General features: G+C 38.6%; 2 protein-coding genes across 4 annotated transcripts; both read right to left on the bottom strand.

The window, feature by feature from the left end:
• Nucleotides 1–36: 36 nt before the first annotated feature.
• LOC106913371 (NLR family CARD domain-containing protein 3-like) lies at nt 37–25,903 on the bottom strand. 2 transcript variants are annotated; one of them, XM_088003737.1, is made up of 13 exons: nt 15,314–15,383; nt 13,414–13,538; nt 12,860–12,955; nt 12,296–12,391; nt 10,732–10,827; nt 10,269–10,347; nt 9,935–10,151; nt 7,322–9,095; nt 7,082–7,255; nt 3,984–4,157; nt 2,970–3,143; nt 1,565–1,611; nt 37–1,426 (listed from the first exon to the last, which is right to left on the bottom strand). In XM_088003737.1, the coding sequence occupies exons 2-13, from the start codon at nt 13,500–13,502 to the stop codon at nt 861–863; spliced, it is 3,582 nt and encodes a 1,193-aa protein (XP_087859863.1). In that variant the 5' UTR covers nt 13,503–13,538; nt 15,314–15,383; the 3' UTR covers nt 37–860. The 2 variants fall into 2 exon arrangements, with proteins under 2 accessions (XP_087859863.1, XP_087859864.1); XM_088003738.1 differs by lacking the exons at nt 10,732–10,827; nt 12,296–12,391; nt 12,860–12,955; nt 13,414–13,538; nt 15,314–15,383 and adding an exon at nt 25,811–25,903.
• Nucleotides 18,819–26,925, bottom strand: LOC106906059 (NLR family CARD domain-containing protein 3-like). 2 transcript variants are annotated; one of them, XM_088003758.1, is made up of 10 exons: nt 26,811–26,925; nt 26,613–26,726; nt 25,811–25,909; nt 25,119–25,197; nt 24,768–24,996; nt 22,497–24,282; nt 22,246–22,419; nt 21,939–22,112; nt 20,542–20,588; nt 18,819–20,403 (listed from the first exon to the last, which is right to left on the bottom strand). In XM_088003758.1, the coding sequence occupies exons 1-10, from the start codon at nt 26,897–26,899 to the stop codon at nt 19,856–19,858; spliced, it is 3,339 nt and encodes a 1,112-aa protein (XP_087859884.1). In that variant the 5' UTR covers nt 26,900–26,925; the 3' UTR covers nt 18,819–19,855. The 2 variants fall into 2 exon arrangements, with proteins under 2 accessions (XP_087859884.1, XP_087859883.1); XM_088003757.1 differs by lacking the exon at nt 26,811–26,925 and having other exon boundaries at nt 26,613–26,727.
• Between the last annotated feature and the right edge of the window lie 769 nt (nt 26,926–27,694).

The raw sequence follows: 27,694 nt of genomic DNA, 5'->3' as shown, positions 1-27,694 counted from the left end.
AATTCATTGTATTTTTCTAAAATATTTCCAGTTCAGTGAAGGTAAGAGTCACTTTATTTCTCATGAAGAGTGCTCATCAGGATTTACATCATAAGTACATAATATTAAAAAATTCAAAATCCAGAAAAAATACCATCAAAGCTGACAAATATAAATGTTAGTTTAACATAAATTCAGTGAAACTGGACTCATTACTTTTAAAACAGTGCTGTATATGCTCTCTTCTCATTGTTCTAGTTTTCTTATGATGGAAAATCTTTATTTAAAACCATTTATGAACTTTAAAACAATATTTAGAGAGAAGCATCAATCTCTGGAAAGGTTGTGGTCACATACTAATATCTCCAGGAGTCATTTCTAATCAAAGCTTTTCATAACAAATGCACAAAACAACAAAAAAAAACCTATCACAATAACTGACAATATGAGGATAGGAATAATTGATAATTACATTCTTTCTAAATGTCAGTGTATGTAGCTGCACAGTTTAGTAGTAAGTTTCCTTCATATAATCATTTTTTATGATGTTATAGAGGGAACATATCATTAAGCATCAGAGCTAAGATAAGCCAACAACTGGATTATTACTGTATGTAGTATATAGTTATATTATCCACAAAGAAGTGCATCATTTAATGAGCATCAAGGCGTCTGAAAGCATTATTCATGTTTTCTCGTTGTCTCTTTGGGAAATGGAGAAAAATAAAATTAAATAACATTACAATAAAATCTATATTGAGTTTCTTCATGTTGGTTTTACATGAAAACAGGGATGTTATATAAAGGATCACTGTAATAAAATATAAAAGTTTGTAACAATTTCTAGAGTTTTTCGGGCATTCGGAGCAGAAAACAGAACATTAAATGTTTCCCAGAGTTACTGATGAATCAGTCCAGCATGTAAATCCTGCATAGAGATCTTCAGTGAATGTGTGATTGAAAGTGTGGAGGTGGATCAGGGAGCCAGAGGAGACTTTGTAGAAGGACAGAGTGCCAGCAGGACGGTCGAGATAAACTGCTACTTTGTTAGAGGAGGATGAAGAGGGAGAAGAGAACAAGGGTGAGGAGGGAGAGGAGGGAAAAGAGGAAAGTGTCCCCATCTTATTATGCCAAGCAGAGTAACCATCACAATCAGAGCAGCTCAAACTCCAGGACTGATTGTTAAATCCAAACATACAATCATCACCACCTCCCCTCCTCCTGATTCCTCTGTAACTCATGGCTATTCGAACATTTCTTTCCCACTCCACCTCCCAGTAACAGCGACCAGTCAGACCAGTTGCACACAGCAGGTGAGGACCATCAAATCTGTCTGGATGGTCAGGATGTGGCTGAAGCTCCTCCACACGAGTCGCCTTCCTGTTGTCCTCAGACAGTTTGAGTTTTCTGCTCACTGTGTTTGTGTCGATGGTGAGTTGACAGGAATCTGATGAAGAGAACAAACACAATGCAGCTGCAGTTATTGATCATTTATTGACTGGTTGATTATGAGTGATTTGAAAGTCTGAAGATGGTTGAATGTGAGCTGCTTTGTTGTCATGAATCAAATGAAAAACACTCTTACACTTCATCAGACCTTCCTTTAACCACTGGTCTCCTCCAGGCTCCAGGCTGAAAGAAGAAAAGGGGATCAGATCATCAACGTCTGCAAATATAGATCTGTAACCTGATAAATGACTTCGTTCAGAAAGAGTCAAAAGCATTTTATGTAAAAGGTTTAGATCATGGAGATAAGTTGTGACTGCTGAAAGAGTGACATGAAAATCTAAGCTTTACTTTGGTATGATTAGTAACATCAAAAGAAGATGCAATAACCCCAAAGATTGTTTTTTGAGTTTAAATTTCAAATTGTTCATTTAGGGTCTTTGAACCTTTGATTTAGAGACAGGAACTGATCAAACCCCTGCTTGTCTAATGGTGTGTATATAAAAAAAGGGATTAAATTTGTCAGAAACATACTAGGGACTGTGATGTCATAAGTTTAGAGCCACCAAAGGAAGCTTTTAAAAATCAAAAAAATCTTTTTTCCAAACGGGTATCCAGTTTTTAGTTTTTTTGTAGTTCATCTGAACTGTCAGCTAGAAGCATCATTGTAAGTGATGGACAACCAGAGATCAATCAATCAGCATCTTGTCTTTGCTTTAGCTGAAAGTTAATTTTCAGAAGGTTTCATCATAAATCTAAAAACCAGTGATGGTCTGTTTAATGTAAAGCTGTATATTATTGAGACTTTGTAGATATTTCATTACTTTATTCAGAGGTTTGATTAGATTTACTTCTGAAAATATTTCCAAACAGACATTTATGTAATGCTGAACATCTGTCACTGTGTTGTTTAGTCAAATTTAGGTTAATGTCTCAATCTACAACTTTAGAATATCTTCCCTTATTTAAAGGTGGTTTAAGATAAAAGAAAATAAACCAGTCAGTCGTCTTCCAGCACCTGGTTGGTTGATTTATTTTTGTGTCTTAAATGTGTTAAAGACATTAGAGGAGACCGGCTTCTTAGCAGCTGAGACAAACATTGATAAATGTGCAGAAAGACGATGTTTTACATTTGGTTGAAAAGATATTTAAGAACTAGAGCTGTATATTATTGTACATTACACTAGATGTAACAAGGCAAGCGCAATACAACAACATTTATATTTTTAGTAAATAAAAAAAGTGATTTACACCCTGACTGAACTCTATATAGTAACTTATGTTGTTGGTCTGTGAAGAATAAACCTCCATAATTTCCACATTCCTTCAACTTTAATGGAGCAAACAAATGCCTCGACTTCCAGTCAGTGGTTAATGACTGGAACATGTTCTAAGTTTAAATTTCAACATATTCTAAATTTGGACTGAACCTAGAATACCAATCAAAGGATAATAAAACTACTAGTAATTTATTTGTAGTAAATCTCAACCAAATGCACAAAAGTTTTAGTTTGGATATTAAACCAATCTGGTGCTCTACATACCTGAGATGCTTCAGTCCACAGTGTGGATCCTCCTGTCTTTCTCTCAGTAGCTTCACTGCTTTCTCTCCTGGATTGTTGTAGCTCAAGTCCAGCTCTATCAGGTAGGAGGGGTTGGAGCTCAGGGCTGATACCAGAGAATCACAGCCCTCCTCTGTGATCAGACAGCCTGACAGCCTGCAGACACAGAACAACATGCTGGTCATCCAAACGGCATTATAAGGTGCAACTGTTTGAAGATAAATTAAGTTGTGTTGGACTTCCATCTTATGAGTGGACTAATCAAGCTGCATCTCCCAGCATTGGCAAAAGGATGCCATTGTTTTCTGTTGTCACAAAAATCAAAACATTCCAACACAAAATATAATTTCTGTAAGTGATGTTGTAACCATCATCGAATACAGTTGCCGATGTAAATGATGTATCCTAAAGGTAAGGTAATTTTATTTATATAGCACATTTTCAGCAACAAGACAATACAAAGAACTTTACAGGATTTAAAATGAAATAACAAAACAAAAGAAGAAAAAGCTAATAATGTTGATCCAAAGTAAAACTAGATACTCCTATACAAAGTTGGCAGATGAGTATAAGTAAGTATCCTCTGGTCTAATTCCTTTTCTGGTTTGAAAGAATAGGAGTCTAAAAAGTAGGTAAGGTAGTTTTTCTGGGTTCTCAGTTCTAATCCCTGTTCTGGGTTAATAAATCAGTGTAAGTAACTAAATATCCTCTGGACTTCTGGGTTGCTACATAAGTATAAGTATTGTCTGGACTTTCTAAGTATGCTCTAAATTTGTAAAAGCAATGAGTACTCCACAGTTTCTAAGTTATAAAAACTAAGTGTTCCTGTTGTGGAAGAATTTCTTCTGGATTCTGAGTTTGTTCTAATTCCTTTTCTGGGTTGCAATAATCGGAGTCTCTGCATAATATAAAAAATAAAATATTGATTTAAAAAGCAAGTACTATTTAGAGCTTTAGTTTCTAAAATATTAGCTAAAGAGTGACTAATAAACTAACCTTAGTATCTCCAGTTTACAGTGTGGACTCTTCAGCCCATCAGACAGAAGCTTCACTCCCAAGTCCTGCAGGTCATTGTTGCTGAGGTCAAGCTCTCTGAGGCTGGAGGACTGGGAGCTGAGGACTGAAGCCAAACTCTCACAGCTTTTCTTAGTCAGGTTACAGAAGCTAAGTCTGTGGAAACAATAAAAATTGTCAGGACATTTTCTGACCTAGAAACAACATTAATTGTTATATTGTGTTAAATATCCATGACTGGTGGTAGTTACTGTCATGATGTGCGGGCGGATGATGGTGAGGGAGAACACGGGTAGTGTTGAATAAATGATGATTTAATGAAGGATAAGCTCCTACACAGTTCAGGAAGCTGGCAGAGCAGAAGGCTAAAGCTCAGCACCGGTAGCAACAGTTTACAGCACTGAACGAACGAGAGCAACGTCGACTCAGGACCTCACAGTTCGACTGAGACAACTGACAACATACAACAAGGGCCCGAGAGACAGACAACAGGTGGACTTAAATACACAGGAGGTAATTAGGGGAACTATACACAGCTGGGAACAATCAAGGGGAAGACAGGATGCTACAGAGACTCACAAGAAACAGAACCTAGAATAAAAACAAAGAAAACTCAAATCCTAACAGTATCCCTCCTCAAGGGCGGCTACCAGACGCCCAAAAAAAGGTCTATGTCACTTTGACCAGCGGAGGCTCTGCATTCAGGAAGGAGGCGAGGCAACAGAATGTAGATGAGGTAGGTTTATTTGGGAGCTCCAGGTCACAACACCAACACCCTTCACACAGTGAAACAAAGAAACTGACATTTATACCTGAGGCAAGTTCTAATACTTACACCAGGTTAAGGGGTGATAAAAAAAAAAAAAACACTACTTGCACAAACCTAACAAGCAATAAATGATCCCAACAAATATTTACATGCAAGAAAATTATTAAAACTAAACTAATCTAAGGTCAATCAGAGAGTAAATGTAACTAAATATAAATCCTCAGAGTATTACCCTTCTTAATGGAAAATTGTATGCTCCAGGAGCTTTTAGCAGGACCTGGAGCATTTGTCTCCCTTTCTGCTCCACATGCTGAGACACACCCAGAAAGGCAAGTACTCAATTAACTCAAATTGAACTAATCTAAATCAGAAACAAACTGACATTTTCCCCCACATTCTCTGAACAGGAAAGATGGCCAGTCTCACTACCCAAAAAGAATGTTCACTAAATGTCACAATGTAACTGAAATAAAGAACTGATACACATTTGGACTGTAAATAAACATAATAATCAATATGGGAAGGAACCCCTGGTCTCCATCACAGTCCATAACAACAAAAGACAACCCAATAAGGGCGAGAGGAGGGGTGACTGATGTAGGGCCAGAATCCACAGAAAAAACATGAATAAACCCCACCCAAGGACACTAATCAAAGAAAAAGAAATGGGCAACAGACAAGGCGGACCTTGCCATGAGACAGTCTGGGGGACGACAACGTCGCAGGAGGTGGACCCCCCGGGGAGGAACCGGAGACGAAGGAGAGTGGGTCAAAGGCGACCTCGGGGAAGGCCCTGCAGGCAATGTCGGCACAGGGGGTGGACCCCTTCTGGAGAGTCCAGTGGGTGTTGGCAAAACTGGGAGCAGACACCAATAGGCAGGTAAGGTGGGCGTCGTCAAGGCAGCAGGGGGCGAACCCCTCAGGGGAGGAGCTAGGGCCCAGGAGTGCGGCACGAGAGCCGTTGGGGCCTTAGAACGCCAGCAGTGAAATCAGGGGGATCCGGATCGGACACAGGGGAATCAGGAACAGACTCTAGGGTCTCTGGGACGGACTTGGAAGCTGGAACCTCCAGAACAGGATCCGGATTGGGAGCTAGGACTCCTGGCACAGGAACGGGTGTGGAGGCTGGAATCTCCGGAAACCAATCCAGGTATTAGAGCTGGGACTCCCGACACAGGAACAGACGGCGGTTGAGGTAAGCGCTGTCTCGGCGCAGGAACAGGCGGAAGGTCAGTGAGGAGCTTCCTTGGCGCTGGAACAGGCGGTGTCTGAGGTGAGCGGAGGTGACGCCCAGAGGCCAGGATCTCCGGCAGCTCAGGGCAACGGCGGCGACAGAACAGTCTCTTTGCCTTATCAAAGTCTGAGGCGAGACCTAATTCTTCCAGCAGCAGCGGAGAAGGCAGGATCTCCACATTGTCATAGAGATCCCGTTGTGCCAACTCCAACTGCTGCTGGATCCATGCCTCCTGGGCCATAACGCCGTAATTCTCACCAAGATGTCTCTGGTTGGGTCCTTCTGTCATGATGTGCAGGTGGATGATGGTGAGAGAGAACGCAGGTAGACCCAGGTAGTGATGAATAAATGATGATTTAATGAAGGATAAGCTCCTACACAGTTCAGGAAGCTGGCAGAGCGGAAGGCTAAAGCTCAGCACCGGTAGCAACAGTTTACAGCACTGAACGAACGAGAGCAACGTCAACTCAGGACTTCACAGTTCGACTGAGACAACTCGACAACAGACAGAGACAACAGGTGGACTTAAATACACAGGAGGTAATCAGGGTAACTAGACACAGCTGGGATCAATCAAGGGGAAGACAGGACTGTACAGAGACAATAAACACAAAGAAAACTCAAATTCTAACAGTTACAGTATTTCTCAAGTGACTAAACAAAGTGTTGGCCAGAGTAACAACTTGAGACTGTTATTCTAAGACAATATACAACTAGTCTACACACCAGTCCAGTGATAATACAGATAAAGAGTTTTCTAAAATTCTCTTGACTATCTGAGTTGTCACCATAACAGGGTGGAGGGGGCATTTTCCCATCATCTGAGGGATTCTGTTTGTCATGGATACTGTGCTTAGTAGGGTTCCCATGGAAAAAACATCTGGGCTAATGCGACTTCGCAATTGGAAAGATTTATGAATCTCAATTATGAATGACCATATTTGTTGGCATTATGAGGACACTAAGAAAGCCACCAGGCCTAGGAGCCCATCAGTTAATCGCTGAGGTCAAATCTTTGCTGCAGTCTTAAAAATTAACATTTTAAGAAGTATGCACACAGAGACCCTACACACTAACCTGAGAGCTTCCAGTTGAAGGTTCTGACTCTCCAGTTCAGACCACAGCAACTTCACTCCTGAATCCAGCAGCTTGTTGTTACTGAGATCTAACTCTCGAAGACTTGACCAATGATCCCCTATAACTGGTGCCAATGCTTCACAGCTTCGCTTTGAGAGGTCACAATCACTCAATCTGAAAAGATAGACATCTTTAGTTGTTTTTCTTTCCTGTTGACAAGACAGTGTTTTTAGAACTCACATAGCTTTTTTGGAGGCTTTGACCACAGGCAGCAGCCTGAAAAGAGCATCCTCTGAAGCAGAGTATTTCTTCAAGTCAAATACATCCAGATCTTTCTCTGACAATAAAATGAAACCCAGAGCTGACCACTGAGCTGGAGACAGCTTTTCTTTTAAGTGACGTCCTGAACTCAGAGACTGTTGGATCTCTTCCACAAGAGAATGATAATTCAGTTCATTCAGACAGTGGAACAGGTTAATGATTTTCTCACCAGAGAGATTCTCACTGATCTTATTCCTGATATACTGGGCTGTTTCCTGACTGGTTTTGCTTTCAGTCAGTGAAATCAGACCTTTTAGGAGAGTGTGATTGGAATCCAGTGAAAGACCCAGAAGGAAGCGAAGTAACAAATCCAGATGACCATTTGGACTCTGTAATGCTTTGTCCACAGCATTCTGATGTAAATTAGCCAGTGCTGATTCTTTATCTTCTGTCTTAGATTCCTCAAGCAGATTGATACCAGAGTTGATGAAGGTCAGATGAACATGAAGAGCAGCCAGAAACTCCTGAACACTCAGATGGACGAAGCAGAACACCTTGTCCTGGTACAGCCCTCTCTCCTCTCTAAAGATCTGTGTGAACACTCCTGAGTACACTGAGGCTGCTCTGATATCGATGCCACACTCTGTCAGGTCTGATTCATAGAAGATCAGGTTTCCTTTCTGCAGCTGATCAAAAGCCAGTTTTCCCAGAGACTCAATCATTTTCCTGCTCTCTGGACTCCAGTGTGGATCTGTTTCAGATCCTCCATCATACTTGACCTTCTTCACTTTGGTTTGAACCACCAGGAAGTGGATGTACATCTCAGTCAGTGTCTTTGGGAGTACGGCTCTTTTGTTGATTTCCAACAAATCCTCCAAAACATTAGCAGTGATCCAGCAGAAGACTGGGATGTGACACAGGATATAGAGGGTTTGTGATTTCTTGATGTGGGAGATGATCCTGCTGGCCTTATCTTCATCATCTCTGAATCTCTTCCTGAAGTATTCCTCCTTCTGTGGGTCATTGAACCCTCTGACCTCTGTTACCATGCCAACACACTCTGCAGGGATCTGATTGGCTGCTGCAGGTCTTGTTGTTATCCAGAGGAGAGCAGAGGGAAGCAGTTTCCCCCTGATGAGGTTTGTCAGCAGAACATCCACTGAGCTGGACTCTGTAGCATCAGTCAGGATCTCCTTGTTGTTGAAGTCCAGAGGAAGTCGACTCTCATCCAGGCCATCAAAGATGAACAGAACCTGGAACTGTTCAAAGTTACTGATTCCTTTGGTTTCAGTAAAGAAGTGATGAATCAGTTCCACCAAGCTGAACTTTTTCTCTTTCAGCACATTCAGCTCTCTGAAGGTGAATGGAAATATGAACTGGATGTTCTGGTTGGTTATGCCTTCAGCCCAGTCCAGAGTGAACTTCTGTGTTAAGACTGTTTTCCCAATGCCAGCCACTCCCATGGTCATCACTGTTCTGATTGGTTGATCTCTTCCATGTGGGACTTTAAAGATGTCTTCTTGTCTGATTGTTGTTTCTGGTCTGTGTGGTTTCCTGTTTGCTGTTTCAATCTGTCTGACCTCATGTTCCTGGTTGACCTTTCCAGTTCCTCCCTCTGTGATGTAGAGCTCTGTGTAGATCTGGTTCAGGAGGGCTGGACTTCCTGCTTTAGCGATTCCCTCAAACACACACTGGAACTTCTTCTTTAAGGAGGATTGAAGATTTTGTTGACAAGCAGAAGAAGGAAGCAGCTCTATAGGGACAAAAGATAAGATCATTAATGTTATTTCTACATTTTTAATTTGGTTCATTTTATTTACAGCTAAAACCAGATGTTTTTACATAGAAGTAATTTTTTAACCCTAACTGACCTAAAATTGGAAAAAGTTAGTCTTATTTTCTGTCCTATATGCCTAGAAATGGTTTCAGTTGAAATAGTGAAGGTGATTTTGTCAAGTTGTGATATCAGCAAGAGGATTTAGGTTAGATATGGGGAAAAATAAAATTCTTCTTTTTTTCCTGTTAGACGACTAACAGGGAGAAACCCTCACTTAGACAAATCAGCGTGACCAGCTCTGAGCCAAAACTCACATTCAACTTCAACACCTGCCACACCAAAGAAATAAACAAGCTGTTGGTACCAAAACAATTCCACCGACTCCACTTCCAAGGACAAAGTGACAAAGCAACCAGCTCAAGCTGTAACATTTCATGGGAATCCCACTGAAAAACTAATTCACTGCACTTCAACAGAACCCCTGAGGGAAGCCTTGCCTTCAAACATCAACAACAGATATGAGGCAAGATCAACACATCAAGTTTCACTGCTAGCACATGGAGACCACTGCAAACCAAACACATTTCCTCTGTTTATAGTATATAGAGGTTGACGTTCAAATTCTGAGGATGTCCACTGAGCCAAGACAATTCCATGAATTTATCACAACTCTATGAGGTCAGCCAACATCTTCCAGAGGACCCAGCTGTGTGCTCTGGATTCTGACTTAAAATAATAATTAGGATTTAATGAGCACATCCTTCTCAGGTGATTATAACATGCTGCACATTTATGTGTGGTAGAAATCCTCTTACTGCTCTGCAGACGATCAGCCAGCTCCTCCTGCTTCATCCTTCTCAGGAAGTTCAGGGTGATCTTCACTAATGCGTCTTTGTTGTTTCTCCTCTGCTCTTCATCCTCCTTTTCATCAACCTCCTGAGTCTCTACTTTTTCTGGGTCATCTGGACTCAGAGCTGTGTGCATCTTTTTCAGCTCGTTCTTCACAAAGTTGACGATGTTGTCCTGCAGCAGCTGCAAATGAATAAAAAAAATAAAGAATATATTAGACTGAAGGCAACAACCAGGTCCATGTAGGCAGACTGAACACCCTGTTGATCTTCTAAGACTGAATGGATTTGATGTACAGACCATAAATATGGAGTCCAGCTCTGTTTGGAGCTGCTGGACAGACGGACCAGTGGGAACCTCTGAGCTCTGCTGGTCCACTCTGTGGAGGAACCAGGAATAACCATCATAAATGACCAGAAACTCTTTGGGTGAAATACAGTAAACATATATTATTTTTCTTTATTGTTTTTATAAAATATATTAAAACGTACAAAATAATACTTAAATGAAGAAATTTCTTCTATCCAGTATCAGTAATTACATAAAGTTGAAGACGTTTTACAAAACATTTGCACATTAAATTTTATATATCCTGAAATAAAAGGTTTTTACATGAAATTAATATGTATTATTTGATGCCATCTTTGTTTCATGTATCACATCACTGGCATACAACTATAATCTTAATGTATTATAATCAAATCAAATCAAAGAATAGTGAGATTACAGAATGAAATATACTGGGGGGACAGGTATAGCTCACCTTTTTGCTGATGACTTAAGATCGATGCCGATGTCCATTGAAGCATCACTTTTAAAAGACACACAGCTGGGTTCTGGTTCTGGTTCTGGTCGTTTCCTATGAACAAAGATTTTTAGTTGATGTGTGAGATGAGCTCTGACATGGAGAAGAGTCCAGGGGCTTCATAAATAATCATGTGCAGCTTTCATACCGAAAGTTTGCAAATTTACAAGAAAATGTGACAAAATTAAAGGAAATTTGCTGCATCTAACTGAGGTTTTCCATTGTTTTCTAACATGTGTTACATTATTTTATGAGGCTAAATGTGGTTCAGTTTCATCATTTATGTTTAAGCAATGAAAGATTCAAATCATAAAATCATTGGGGTTAAATAACACTAAATGGAATTTTGTTGCTTCATGGCTTATTGTTTATTGTTGCCACATTTTCAAAGCAGAAACACCTTCACACATTTGAACTTGCTCAGTTGTGCCAATCCAGTTACTTTACTGAATATTTTAAAATCAATTACTTATTTTTTAATAATTACAGTTACTTAAAAAAACAACGCACAACCTGAATATGCTACAAACAATATAAAATTTAGCTTAATTCTTTCTGCATATTACATAGAAATGTAATCAAATGAAACTGTCTCTTTAAAAGTTTTGTTTCGCTCTTTTACCTTCACTAACATTACTTCACCAGAAATCTAATGAAAAGCAAGAGTCTCTGATCATCATGATGAGGCTGTGTTAATTTAGGACTCAAATGCAGCAAGGCGGAGATGCTGAATAGATTTGACGATTTAATAAAAATGAAGAGCAAAAATAACAGGGAGAATAGGGAGCCAGAGGAGAACAAAAAGGCCTAGCAAGGATCTTTGTAGGATTAACAACCCAACTTTCCTCTCACTAGAGAAACATTTTTTTATTTTTCTTGAATCTTTTCTAAAACCCATTAAAACATATAACTGGATAGAACAAATTTTCTTTCCAGTATCAGGAACTGCATGAAGCTGAGGATGTTTTATAAACCATCACAATATTACATTTTATATATCCTGTTAAAAACGCTTTTTGATGACTTTGGAAATTAATATTTATCATTTAACTCCATCTTTGTTTCATTCAGCTCTGGAAAAATTGAATACACCGCTGTACTGAGCCCCATTGAAAACCTCATGGTTATTCCACAGGAAGAGTTAATTTATGAACTCTTCCTGTGTTCAAACATCAGTATTATTGTTTCTAAATGAAAATGAACTTTTCTTTGTATGAAAACGCTGCTTGTTTTTGACCATTTCTCATTTTCTGCAAATAAATACTAAATTTTCATTTGGAATTTCAGAGACATGTTGTCAGTAGTTTATAGAATAAAATAATGTTCATTTTACTCAACCATATACCTATAAAAAGTTACATCAGAGAAACTGATCATTTTTAGTGGTCTGTTATTCTTTTTTCCAGAGCTGTACGTCCCATTACTGACATACCACTATAATTTTAATGCATTATACTCCAATCAAATCAGAGAATAGTGATATTACAGAATGAAACAGATTGGGGGGACAGGTATAGCTCACCTTTTTGCTGATGACTTAAAATCGATGCCGATGTCCATTGAAGCATCACTTTTAAAAGACACACAGCTGGGTTCTGGTTCTGGTTCTGGTCGTTTCCTATGAACAAAGATTTTTAGTTGATGTGTGAGCTGAGCTCTAAGAGAAGAGTCCAGGGACCCAGAGGAGAACAAAAAGGCCCAACAAGGATCTTTGTAGGATTAACAACCCAACTTTCCTCTCATTTGAGAAACATATTTTATTTTTCTTTAATCTTTTCTAAAATATGTTAAAGCATACAACATAATGCATGCATCATATAATTTTTCTTTTTAGTATCAAGAATTACATAAAAGCTGAAGATGTTTTACAAAGAACATCACAATATTATATTTTACATTATCCTGAAATAAAAGTTTTTTCTTGTTTTACAGACTGTAAAACCTCTGAACTATTTATCATTTGAGTCCATGTTTGTTTTATATGTTATATTACTGATATGCAACTATAATCTTAATTCATTATAGTCAAATCAGAGAATATTGAGATTACAGAATGAAATATATTGGGGGGACAGATGTAGCTCACCTTTTTGCTGATGACTTAAGATCGATGCCGATGTCCATTGAAGCATCACTTTTAAAAGACACACAGCTGGGTTCTGGTTCTGGTTCTGGTCGTTTCCTATGAATAAAGTTAGTTAGTTGATGTGTGAGCTGAGCTCTGACATGGAGAAGAGTCCAGAGGCTTCATAAATAAACATGCAGCTTTCATACCGAGAGTTTGCACATATAAAGAAAAAAGGGGACAAAAATAGAGGAAATTTACTGCATCTAACTGAGGTTTTCCCATTATTTTCTAAAGTTTGTTACATTATTTTATGACAGTAAATGTGGTTCAGTTTCATCATTTACATAAGAGATTAAAATCATATAAACATCTGGATTAGGTAACAATGAATGGAGTCAGATTCCAGTGTATTTAGTTTAGATGCTCTGTAGTTGCTAAGTAATAAAAAAAACTGTGCATTACAGCACACTTTCATTTTTGTACTAGCCGAGTTATGTGTGTGGTGCAGATTTTATGTGCAAGCTCAGCGTTTCTACATGAGGCCCCTGGACAGTTAGAGGCGGTAATGTCACCTCTGAACTTTGCTCTGCTCTCCATCCTGATGAGTTTTAGAAGGAGCAACTTTGTCCTTTTTGTCTTCTCTGTCCTCAACCTGGTCCATGCTGCTCTGTGTAGATCAGCTCACTTCTACCTTCAACTGAGCAGGAAACACAGATTTTGTCACAAAGGACAAAAAGAAGCCTGTTTCCACTATGCTACTAAACCCAAAACAAAAAACACATTCAGATTACAAATCCGGACCTACTTTCAATTTGTTCTTCCTGCTGAAATAACTTTCTGTTTTGAAAACATTCCTCACAAAACATAAGCATAATCTTTATTATTCTGGTTTCTGTTAAGTTAATGCACCATTTCATGCTACTCATGTAACAGCTATCTGGGTAACACTTTATTTGAAGGGGTGTGCATAAGACTGACATGACACTGTCATAAACATGACAGAACACCTGTTATGAACATGAAGGAGTCTTTATGACAGTTGTCATGAAGTGTCATTCGGTAAATAATGACACTTTTAATGCAAAGTTGCTCTAAAAGTTGCATTGAAAATCCATTAAAAATGCCAACTTTGCATTAAATTATCATAATTTACAAAATCATGCAAAGTTGGCACTTTTAATGGACTTTTAATGCAACTTTTAGAGCAACTTTGCATTAAAAGTGTCATTATTTACCGAATGACACTTCATGACAACTGATATAAACATTCATAAAGACTTTTTGATGTTCATGACAGGAGTTATGTCAGTCTGATTCACACCCTTTCAAATAAAGTGTTACCGCTATCGGTTTGGTAATTCTTTAATGTAGCTTCTTATTGCAGTGAAATATGGAGATAAATAAGGTGACAACTGAATGTTCATTTTAAGACAGAAAAAATACATGTTTATTTTTTAACAAAATCAAAAAGCTTTACAGTGATCTATTTATCAAGCTTGGATTTATGCTGGAACTAATTTATTAATCCCTTTTGTGTGTTGTGTAGCTCACTGAAAAAAAATATAAATAGAACATAAATAAATATTGTATTTTAAAGAAATAATTAAGTAAAACGTATACCTGTTTGTTGATTATTTTTTTTCAACATAACAGTAATAAGAACTTCGTCCAAATGTCTTTAGGGTTTTGTAATAAATGTATCCCGAAATTTAAAAAAAAGAAACACTGACACTGAGTTTCTTTGTTATTTCTAAACCTTTAAAAACGCCCTTAAATCTGTCTTGAAATGACCAGATCCAAACCAACAAAACCCACGGAAAAATTAGCTGCGTCCACTGAAATTCAGCTGTGATCATCTGAATCAGAACCAAAGTTTTGTCCCAGTTCAGATAATAAACTCAGTGCGCCTCTAAGCCGACATTTACGGTAGACAGAAACGGCGGGTCAGGCGATCACAACTAAAGGCAATTCATCTCTTTAACATATTTTTGTAGTGCAATTTAACTTCTAAAACCACTTCCTACATGTAATATTAATACAAATGTATTAAATATTGAAATCAGTTTTAAATGCTGAACAGGCGGGGGAAACCAACGAAGCTGCAACGTGTAGCCGTGTTTCTCATGAAGATACCACTTCCACAGCATTATATTAAAATTCTGAATAATCACTGCAGCATAAGGATAAAATATTTTTGTTTAAAGTTTTCTGATTAAGTGAAGCTAATAACGATTCAGAATTCAAATAAAGCTGCATAAATGTAGTATAAAGTACTTTAGTGCAGCATGAGCTACACACACCCACACACAAAGAGTACGGGAGCAATAACATCGCGCGGGCCCTGCTGCGGGTTTCTCTCTATACCCCAAGCAGAGCCGTGACGTTTAGCTGGTTCTGTCTGCTGGTTCCGCTGAAAACAACCTTCCTACAGCTGATTCTACCGAGTCAAAGAGGAAAAAAACGATGCCTTACCTGAACTTTCAGAAGATCTTTATAGAGCTTTCTTTCTGCGTCACATTCCAGTGAAAGTGAAAGTAGTTTTTTTTTTCAGAGGAAGAGGGCGTTCACTGATCAGTATCTGCAGCTTTAAATAAATTACATCTAATCACAAGAGGATAGAGTGGTACTGCTTCAACATACTTTGACCCAAGTAAATGTAAAAAGTAGTTTTCAAAAAAAAAAATGACTCAAGTAAAAACAAAAATGTAAGAAAGTCTACTCAAGTACTGAGTAACTGATCAGAACATCAATTATTTAATATTTAAAAACTACGTCATCAGACTGACTAAAACATAAAGATATGTGGAAATGTCGGAATTTTTTTAACACCTAAATGAAAGTGATGTAAATGATGTAAACACAAAATCAAGAGAAAGAAAAAATCTGTTTATTTCAATGTGAACTTGTATGAAACTTTAATAAAAGCTGCAGGTGTCTCTGGTGAATTTTTGTTCTTCACATCAGAGAATCCAGAAATGTTACTCAAATAAGAGTCGGAAAACTTTATAAGAATATTACTCAAGTAAAAGTTAAAAAAACAGCATCGTAAAAATACTCACAAAATTACATTTATTTCCAATAAGATACTTAAGTAAATGTAACTGAGTACTTTCCAACTCTGCCTCTAATAAATAATTTCACTGCTGTTCACAAAGTTTAAGGCATTCAGTCACGCAATAACTAGTTATTAATAACATTTATTTAAATTGTTTTTGTTGTCAGAACCAACATTATTTTAATTTTTAAAATTTCTTTCAAGTCATTGATCAGAACTGTGGTATGTGTTCACAACTTTAAACATGAAGAAAAGAGAAAATTAATGTAAATTAATCTTATGATGGAAGATTGACTGGATTAGTTAAAACTAATAATTTAATCGGAAATAAAAATGCAAATTAGATGATAGGAACATCTAATTTGTTGCAGAAAGGTGTTTATAGAGATTTTTTCAGATAAATATCTGAAATACATCTCTATTATGAAAACAATTAACTTCTGCTTTTATTTGCTGTTTTTCTTAACCATAATTCCATTAACACCAGTGAAACCAGTATTGTGTTTATTCTGGGACAGAGGATTGGTTTACCACTGGTCACGCGGTTTCGGGAAAACGGACTGATAAGATCATCCATCCATCCATCCATTTTCCTTCACCCTTGTCCCTCAGCGGGGTCGGGAGGGGTGCTGGTGCCTCTCCAGCTCACGTTCCGGGCGAGAGGCGGGGTACACCCTGGACAGGTCGCCAGTCTGTCGCAGGGCAACACAGAGACACACAGGACAAACAACCATGCGCACACACACACACACCTAGGGGCAATTTGGAAAGGCCAATTAACCTGACAGTCATGTTTTTGGACTGTGGGAGGAAACCGGAGAACCCGGAGAAAACCCACGCATGCACAGGGAGAACATGCAAACTCCATGCAGAAAGACCGGGGCCGGGAATCGAACCCAGAACCTTCTTGCTGCAAGGCGACAGCTCTACCAACCGCGCCACTGTGCAGCCCACCTGATAAGATCAGAAAAAAGAAAAAAAAAACACAAACTGGCCGGTTTTAGATAAACTGAACTCCTGCAGTTTGTGTTTTACCCACCAGATGGAGACAAATTAGATCCAATGAGGAGGAGTTCACGGTTCCTTTAAAACGGTGGTCCCCAAACTACGGCCCGCGGGCCTAATCCGGCCCCCCTCCACATCTCCACATCCGGCCCCCATAGATCAGGGGTCCCCAAACTTTTTCCTGTGAGGGCCACATAACCTTTCCCTTCTCTGCTGGGGGGCCGGAGTCAGTTTGTGACAGAAAAAGTGTGACGTTTGCAGCAGTGCCTAAATGCAAAAATGTATTGTTTTCCAGAAAGCACAATCAAATAACCCTCTCTGAGGTTCTTCACAGAAAAAATCCAGGAAATAAATAACACTATTTATGAAATAAATACCATATCTTTCGGACTATAAGCCGCACCAGACAATAAGTCGCAACCCCAAGGTTTTTTTTTTTTTTTTTTTTAAAGCCCAGTAAACATAATATTTTTGTAACATTTTTTTTTTTACAAAAAATAAGCCTCAGATATCTCTGCCACTCCAAGTTTTCCACAACGATGCAGCAACAGCAGCAGCAGCAGAGGGGGCGGACACCCAAAATTTGAGTCATAACAGGTTAGTTGAATATCATTTATTACGGCTGAAAAAGAAAAAGTTGCCAAGTTTAGATTTAACTGAACTGATTACGGTAGTTTCCCAACAGTAACTGTAACAGTAAAAGTGCTGATCCTTCTGTCTGCTACTAGCATGGGCTAAATGAAAATGGGCTTCTTCTTCTGCTTCTTCTTTAAATTTCAACGGCAGCTTGCATCCATTATTGTTGCACTACTGCCATCTATTGGATCCTAATATCCATATCTCAAATTTTCATAATAATCCCAGTATTATTTAAAAAAAACGAACAATGTTCTTTTTCCCCTCAATGCTATTGAACTGATCAACAACATTCTCAAATTTCAATTCCCTATTAAAACCTAATTCCGTTTTAATGGGCGCTTTCTTCTTTTATTTCCAATTTTGACTTCCAATGATTCACTTCCTGCTAAAGAGCCCCCTGGTGGTTGAAGAAAAATCCACATATAAGCCACAACGGGCTATAAGCTGCAAGGTTCAACGCTTAGGAAAAAAGCAGCAGCTTATAGTCCGGAAAATACGGTATATAAAAAATAAAAAAAAAATCTAAATGCTCTCTGGTATTGTTCAGGGGGCCGGACCAAATGTGGAGGCGGGCCGTAGTTTGGGGACCACTGCCATAGAGGGTTATTTGAATGTGCTTTCTGGAAAACAATACATTTTTGCATGTAGACACTCCTGCAAACGTCACACTTTTTCTGTTACAAACTGACTTCGGCCCCCCACGAGAGAAGGGACAAGTTATGTGGCCCTCACAGGAAAAAGTTTGGGGACCCCTGGTTTCAAAGGTCATGACTTCATAAGGGCTAGTTTCACCTGAATCCTCATTTTCAGTGTGAGTTTTATGTCTCAGACTGGCTCATTTTAGATTACCTGTTATTAAAATCATGTAATTAACATGTTAAGATTAAAATAACGAGGTTCTTTAAAGTATTATACGTCAGTGTATTTTTCTAAAATATTTCCAATTCAGTGAGGGTAAGAGTTACTTTATTTCAACATGAGTGCACATTAAAAATATTCTCTCAAACACATCCTTTTCAACAAATATATATATTTTCAACAATATCTATATTTTACTTAAACGAGTTTTCAGAGAAGTACAAGCCTTGAAAATGTTTTTACTCCTGGGTCTGAAGCACATCCAGCTTTTTGGTGCCCTAAGAACAAGAGCTTTGTGTTAAACTCCTTAGTCTACAGAATTGTTTTACATCAAGTTAAATATTATTTTAGATGAACGTCACTGTTGTTCAAAGTAAATAATTGATGAAGTAGAACACATGAAACAGGCTAAACACAAGATAATTTCTCATGTTTTCTTTATTTATCATTTTCACTTAATCATAGTTTAGTGTTGCTTCAGCAGTGAATAGATGCATGTAAAATGATGCTTTTCGACCACAACAGTAAAATAATCCAGATTTTCTCCATCTCAGTCAAACAGCTCTGAGTATGATGAGAGGCTGGAGGGAAAGAGAGCAAGCGATGTGTGAGCATCAATTTATTGTTTCTTTTTTGCCCTGACGCTTCAGGCCTTTCTGGCAAACTTCAAACTGTGGCAAAATGAAACATAGTTACATGAGTTACACCATAAATAAATGTTAAAACATGCAAAATTCAGAATAAACAAAGCTGACAAATACAAATGTTATTTTACCACAAATTCAGTGAAACTGCGTCCAACAGTATTTAGAGTAGTGCTACTTATGTTCTTTTCTAACTGTTCTTCTGGTTTTCTTAAATCCTTTCTGCAGTGAAAACAATATTTGGAGAGAAGCATCAATCTCTGGAAAGGTTGTGGTCACACACTAACATCTCCTGGAGTCATTTCTAATCAAAACTTTTCACAACAAACAAATGCACAAACCAATAAACCAAAACAAAAAAAAAGAACTACCACACAACATCACAATAACCTACAATATGAGGATAAGAATAATTGATAATTGGTACATTCTTTCTAAATGTCAGTGTATGTAGCTGCACAGTTTAGTAGTAAGATTCCTTCATATAATCATTTTTTGTGATGTTATAGAGGGAACATATTAAGCATCAGAGCTAAGATAAGCCAACAACTGGATTATTACTCTATGTAGTATATAGTTTTATTATCCACAAAGAAGTGCATCATTTAATCAGCGTCAAGGCGTCTGAAAGCATTATTCATGTTTTCCTGTTGCCTCTTTGGGAAATGGAGAAAAAGTTTTTAAATAACATTACAATGAAATCTACACAGAGTTTCATCATTTTGGTTTTACATGAAAACAGGGATGTTATATAAAAGTTTGTAACAATTTCTAGAGTTTTTCAGGCATTCAGAGCAGAAAACAGAAAGAACATTAAATGTTTCCCAGAGTTACTGATGAATCAGTCCAGCATGTAAATCCTGCATAGAGAGGTTCAGTGAATGTGTGATTGAAAGTGTGGAGGTGGATCAGGGAGCCAGAGGAGACTTTGTAGAAGGACAGAGAGCCAGCAGGACGGTCGAGATAAACTGCTACTTTGTTAGAGGAGGATGAAGAGGAGGAGGGAGAGGAGGGAAAAGAGGAAAGTGTCCCCATCTTATTATGCCAAGCAGAGTAACCATCACAATCAGAGCAGCTCAAACTCCAGGACTGATTGTTAAATCCAAACATACAATCATCACCACCTTCCCTCCTTCTGATTCCTCTGTAACTCATGGCTATTCGAACATTTCTTTTCCACTCCACCTCCCAGTAACAGCGACCAGTCAGACCAGTTGCACACAGCAGGTGAGGACCATCAAATCTGTCTGGATGGTCAGGATGTGGCTGAAGCTCCTCCACACGGGTCGCCTTCCTGTTGTCTTCAGACAGTTTGAGTTTTCTGCTCACTGTGTTTGTGTCAATGGTGAGTTGACAGGAATCTGATGGAGAGAACAAACACAATGCAGCTGCAGTTATTGATCATTTATTGACCGGTTGATGATGAGTGATTTGAAAGTCTGAAGATGGTTGAATGTGAGCTGCTTTGTTGTCATGAATCAAATGAAAAACACTCTTACACTTCATCAGACCTTCCTTTAACCACTGGTCTCCTCCAGGCTCCAGGCTGAAAGAAGAAACGGGGATCAGATCATCAACGTCTGCAAATATAGATCTGTAACCTGATAAATGACTTCGTTCAGAAAGAGTCAAAAGCATTTTATGTAAAAGGTTTAGATCATGGAGATAAGTTGTGACTGCTGAAAGAATTACATGAAAATCTAAGCTTTACTTTGGTATGATTAGTAACATCAGAAGTAAAAACCCCAAAGAGATTTTTTTTATCTGAATCTGAAATTGCTCAAGTAGGATCTTTCAACCTTTGATCTGGAGAAGGGAACTGATCAAACCCGTTTGCCTGGATGGTGTGTATCAAAGAAAAGGAGATTACGTTTGTCAGAAATAAACTAGTTAGTATGATGTCATAAATTTAGAGTTTTAGAAGTTTTTAAAAATTAAAAATATCTTCTCTAAACAGGAATGCAGTTGTGATTTTTAGTTTTCTTGTAGTTCATCTGAACTGTCAGCTAGAAGCATCATTGTAAGTGATGGACAACCAGAGATCAATCAATCAGCATCTTGTCTTTGCTTTAGCTGAAATAGTTAATTTTCAGAAGGTTTCATCATAAATCTAAAAACCAGTGATGGTCTGTTTAATGTAAAGCTGTATATTATTGAGACTTTGTAGGTATTTCATTACTTTATTCAGAGGTTTGATTAGATTTACTTCTGAAAATATTTCCAAACAGACATTTATGTAATGCTGAACATCTGTCACTGTGTTGTTTAGTCAAATTTAGGTTAATGTCTCAATCTACAACTTTAGAATATCTTCCCTTATTTAAAGGTGGTTTAAGATAAGAGAAAATAAACCAGTCAGTCGTCTTCCAGCACCTGGTTGGTTGATTTATTTTTGTGTCTTAAATGTGGTAAAGACATTAGAGGAGACCGGCTTCTTAGCAGCTGAGACAAACATTGATAAATGTGCAGAAAGACGATGTTTTACATTTGGTTGAAAAGATATTTAAGAACTAGAGCTGTATATTATTGTACATTACACTAGATGTAATAAGGCAAGCGCAATACAACATTTATATTTTTAGTAAATAAAAAACGTGATTTACACCCTGACTGAACTCTATATAGTAACTTATGTTGTTGGTCTGTGAAGAATAAACCTCCATAATTTCCACATTCCTTCAACTTTAATGGAGCAAACAAATGCCTCGGCTTCCAGTCAGTGGTTAATGACTGGAACATGTTCTAAGTTTAAATTTCAACATATTCTAAATTTGGACTGAACCTAGAATACCAATCAAAGGATAATAAAACTACTAGTAATTTATTTGTAGTAAATCTCAACCAAATGCACAAAAGTTTTAGTTTGGATGTTAAACCAATCTGGTGCTCTCCATACCTGAGATGCTTCAGTCCACAGTGTGGATCCTCCTGTCTTTCTCTCAGTAGCTTCACTGCTTTCTCTCCTGGATTGTTGTAGCTCAAGTCCAGCTCTATCAGGTAGGAGGGGTTGGAGCTCAGAGCTGAAGCCAGAGAATCACAGCCCTCCTCTGTGATCAGACAGCCTGACAGCCTGCAGACACAGAACAACATGCTGGTCATCCAAAAGGCATTATAAGGTGCAACTGTTTAAAACTAAATTAAGTAAATTAAATAATTCTGATTAAAAGTCACAGTTGCCCATTGTGAACATGGTGTATCCTAACCTTAATATTTCCAGTTTACAGTGTGGACTCTTCATTCCATCAGACAGAAGCTTTGCTCCTGAATCCATCAGGTCATTGTTGCTGAGGTCTAACTCTCGAAGCCTTGACCACTGATCGCCTATAATTGGTGCCAACATTTTGCAGCTTCGCTCTGTGAGCTCACAACCACTCAGTCTGAAAAGACAGACACAGATTGCTTTAGTAGCTTTTCTTTCTTCCTGACAAGATGGTGTATTTGAAATAAAACTCACATAGCTTTTTTGGAGACTTTGACCAAAGGAAGAAGCCTGAGAAAAGCCTCCTCTGAAGCTGAGTATTTCTTCAAGTCAAACACATCCAGATCTTTCTCTGATGACAATAAGATGAAGACCAGAGCTGACCACTGAGCTGGAGACAGTTTTTCTTTGAAGTGACTTCCTGAACTCAGGGACTGTTGGATCTCCTCCACCAGAGACTGGTCATTCAGTTCATTCAGACAGTGGAACAAGTTGATGCTTTTTTCTACAGAGGGCTGCTCACCAATCCTTTTCCTGATGTACTTGGCTGATTCCTGACTGGTTTTACTTTCAGTCGGTGAAATCAGACCTTTTAGGAGAGTGTGATTGGTCTGCAGTGAAAGACCCAGAAGGAACCGAAGAAACAAGTCCAGATGACCATTTGGACTCTGTAAGGCCTTGTTCACAGCATTCTGGTGGAGCTGAGTTAACTTTGCATATTTTAAAGCTATGGATTTATTTGACCTTTGACCTTCATTCATCAGATCAACACCAGAGTTGATGAAGGTCAGATGAACATGAAGAGCAGCCAGAAACTCCTGAACACTCAGATGGACGAAGCAGAACACCTTGTCCTGGTACAGCCCTCTCTCCTCTCTAAAGATCTGTGTGAACACTCCTGAGTACACTGAGGCTGCTCTGATATCGATGCCACACTCTGTCAGGTCTGATTCATAGAAGATCAGGTTTCCTTTCTGCAGCTGATCAAAAGCCAGTTTTCCCAGAGACTCAATCATCTTCTTGTTGTCTGGACTCCAGAGTGGATCTGTTTCAGATCCTCCATCATATTTGACCTTCTTCACTTTGGTCTGAACCACCAGGAAGTGGATGTACATCTCAGTCAGTGTTCTGGGCAGCTCTCCTCCCTCTCTGGTCTCCATCACATCCTCCAGAACTTCAGCAGTGATCCAGCAGAAGACGGGGATGTGACACATGATGTGGAGAGTTTTTGATGTCTTCATGTGGGAGGTGATCATTCTCATTTGCTCCTCATTGCTGAATCTCTTCCTGAAGTACTCCTCCTTCTGGGGGTCAGTGAACCCTCTGACCTCTGTTACCATGCCAACACACTCAGCAGGGATCTGATTGGCTGCTGCAGGTCGTGTGGTTATCCAGAGGAGAGCAGAGGGAAGCAGTTTCCCCCTGATGAGGTTTGTCAGCAGAACATCCACTGAGCTGGACTCTGTAGCATCAGTCAGGATCTCCTTGTTGTTGAAGTCCAGAGGAAGTCGACTCTCATCCAGGCCATCAATGATGAACAGAACCTGGAACTGTTCAAAGTTACTGATTCCTTTGGTTTCAGTAAAGAAGTGATGAATCAGTTCCACCAAGCTGAACTTTTTCTCTTTCAGCACATTCAGCTCTCTGAAAGTGAATGGAAATATGAACTGGATGTTCTGGTTGGTTTTGTCTTCAGCCCAGTCCAGAGTGAACTTCTGTGTTAACACTGTTTTCCCAATGCCAGCCACTCCCATGGTCATCACTGTTCTGATTGGTTGATCTCTTCCATGTTGGACTTTAAAGATGTCTTCTTGTCTGATTGTTGTTTCTGGTCTGTGTGGTTTCCTGTTTGCAGTTTCAATCTGTCTGACCTCATGTTCATCATTGACCTCTCCAGTTCCTCCCTCTGTGATGTAGAGCTCTGTGTAGATCTGGTTCAGGAGGGCTGGACTTCCTGCTATAGCGATTCCCTCAAACACACACTGGAACTTCTTCTTCAGGGAGGATTTAAGTTTATGTTGAGGAGCTGAGGGAATAAGCTCTGTAATAACACAAAAATATGATGGATTGATGACATGGTGTCTGATATAACAGAAAAACGCTGACAATTTTTAATGAACAATTAATGCCATAAATGTATCTAAAATATGTCGGCCTATTCTAATCCCTGGGCCACCATAGCCAGATGATGGAATGTGGTCAATCAACATCTTCCACAGGATGCAGGTGTGTGCTCCTCTTTCTGATCTAGTTTTCCATCCATCCACTATCCTACATGCTTATCCCATTGGGATGTGGAGAGTGCTGCTGTGGTCAAGAGAGGGGGTCACCCAGGACATGTCGCCAGTCTATCACAGGTTAACACAGAGACAGACAGGACCAACAACCATGCACACACTGACACTTAAAGAGAATTTATACAGATCAGCTAAACTAACATTCATGTTTTTGGACTGCGGAGAACCCAGAGAGAGCCCTTAAATACACAGAGTGAACATGATACAGTTGTTGGAGAAATCCTCTTACTGCTTTGTAGATGATCAGCCAGCTCCTCCTGCTTCATCATCATCAGGAAGTTCAGGGTGATCTTCACTAAAGCCTTTCTGCTGCTCCTCCTCTGCTCTTCATCCTCACCCTTCAACATCTCCTCATCCTCCTTCTGACTCTGTAAGATTTCTGGGTCATCTGAACTCAGGACCTTCTGGATCTTCTTCAGCTCATTCTTCACAAAAACGACAATGTTTTCCTCCAGCAGCTGGAACAGAATAAAAAATAAAAGATAAATCAGACTGGAGACCAACACCAGGTCCATGTTGGACAAATGACAGACTGGAGATCCTCTGGTCTACAAAGACTCAGCAGAACCGATGTACGGACCATAAATATGGAGTCCAGCTGTGTTTGATCCTGCTGGACAGACGGACCAGTGGGAATCTCTGAGCTCTGCTGGTCCACTCTGTGGAGGAACCAAACCATCATAAATGACCACAAAACACTGAGGACTGAAATACATCATCAGCTTCCTCTCCCCAGTTGGTCTGAGGGAACACCAGTGATCCCAGAATCGAAGAAATCGTCTCTTCCTGCAGTTTTACTGCAACTTTTCCATCAGAACCAGATTTTATTTTTAATCAGCCATTCAGCAGATTAAATTATTTCCTTCACAAGAATAGATGAACTAAATCAGGTTTTATATTATTCTTATATATTTACACTTTACATTGCAAATGCAGTTTAAGCAGACAGTGCATTAAATTTACATTACTATATTTTGTTTCTTCAATCAGATGAGAAAAATGAGTCACACTTCTAATTTATAATGTAGACCTGGCTGACAAATTTAAGTCAAAAAGTTTTTCTAAACAGAAAACTGCTCTAGGAGAAACAACTTATGTACAGAAATCAGAGTGATATTAATTCATTACTTTCTTGCTTTGAGTTCTACAAATGAGAAGAAGAACATCTTTTAACAACCATTTGGTCCATTTGGAGTTTGTCACAAGCTGAAACTCAAACATGTGTGTGATGTTAAACATGCTGAATTGAATCAATAGTTATGTTCTGCTCACCTCTCTGCTGCTGCTTCATCAGATGAATTAAAATTAAAAGCAGCTTCCTTTGAATCATCCCTCTTTAAAGACTTGTGTTCAGGTCCAGATTCAGGTTCCCTGTGAATAAAGAGGCTTTGATGATGTGAAACTGAGATGAGGACGAGTCCTGGAGAGCTGTGTTGGTTATTAGGAAATAATTAGAAACTAATTACTACACCAAGAAAGAAATCCAGTTACACTAATGATTATTTAGCATTTCCTGAAATAAATCAGGAGGGCCCTGAACGTCTCATCTTCACAGGAGTTGGGGAGCTAAATAACTCACCTTTATCCACCATTATATATATATCGACCAATGGAAACACTTAAACAAGTCAGATTTGACTTTTAACACAAACACTCACACTGAGTTTAATCATAGATGACATGAGATTTTAGTTCCTGAGATCACTGACATGTTGGTGGAGGAATGACTTCAACTATTTCTACCTGATCCACAGCAGCTAATTTACCTTTTTTAATAATAAAGCCAATTTAAACATAAACTACATTAAATTTGTATTATTTCACCAGATAATATCATTCAGAACTGTTTCTAAATTACAACATAGACCTGGCCAACCAAAGTAAATCTAAGTTACATTAAATAAGAACGTTCTTCCAGCCGCAGCTCTTTAAAGACAATTGAGTTCTGGTTCTGATAACAACCTGTGAACAACAATGATGCTGATACCAACCTCACCTTTGAGATTTCAGCAGGAACAAAAAACATTTCAGTTGATTAAATTGCATCGAATTAAAACATTTATATCCAACTCACCTGTTTGCTGATGAAGGTTCCTCTGATTGAAAATCCATAATCTGAAATCTTGAACTGTCACTCTGTAAAGACACACAGCTGGGTCCAGGTTCAGGTTCTGGTTCTAGTAGTTTCCTGTGAATAAAGATGGTTTAGTGATTAAAGTGCTGAACTCTGACATGGAGAAGAGTCCTGGACAGTCAGAGATGGTGATCTGACCTCTGAACTTTACTCTGGTCATCATGTTCCCCACTGTGAGCAGCTTTAGAGGGAGGGACTCTGTCCTCCTCGTCTTCATGTTGGTCCATGCTGCTGTGTTTAGATCTGACCTTTGACCTTCATCTGAGGAGGAAACACAGATACTGTCAACAAGCTGCACCTCAACACATTTATGATAATTCAGCTGAAGCTCATCAGTGTTTTCATCAGATTATGTTTCTGTCTGAGTCACTTTGGACCTCTGCTGGTGGGACGAGTTTAACAAACATCTCAATCATTTCTAATAACAATAAGAAAAAACTAAAACTGAATTCAGGGTTTAAAAACAACACATTTGAAGAGGATCCAGTTTTTACAGTTTTGAAAGAGCACTTCTCCCAACCTGTTATCCTGCTTCTCTATTTATCACAAACCACATTCAGGTTCATTCGGAACGGGCCGACCTCTAACTTCCTCTTCCTGAAAATAATGTCCTCTTATAAAAACACTCAACACAGATAGTTACTTGTTTCTGTTGATTCGCTTTCTGTGAAATTAATTAATCTTACTAAAAAAAATTATTCAATAGATTTAGTGAATAATTTTCTACACTAGATCTATAACATTTCATCTTTATTTCTTAATTCCTTTGATAAAACAATAAACTTATTTATCTACTGATGAAACTTATATCTTCAAGATTTTGGATTAACGTTGGAATTAATTTAATTCCAACGTTAATAACAACATTTATTATTATTAGTGTTGTTATTATATATTATTATATATTCAATATAACACCTTTACAACGTAGAAAAGCTATGTTTATTTCAAGGTCTCGGATCATCATCTGGACCGGGCCGAAGTTTCCTCTCTAATATCGCAGAGAGCTGTGAAGTTTAGCT

Source organism: Poecilia mexicana, unplaced genomic scaffold (assembly GCF_051168715.1).
Source record: "Poecilia mexicana isolate PSO_F unplaced genomic scaffold, ASM5116871v1 scaffold_2, whole genome shotgun sequence".
NCBI lineage: Eukaryota > Metazoa > Chordata > Actinopteri > Cyprinodontiformes > Poeciliidae > Poecilia > Poecilia mexicana.
Note: the sequence above shows the minus strand (reverse complement) of the source record. Positions and strands in the feature narration are given on the sequence as shown.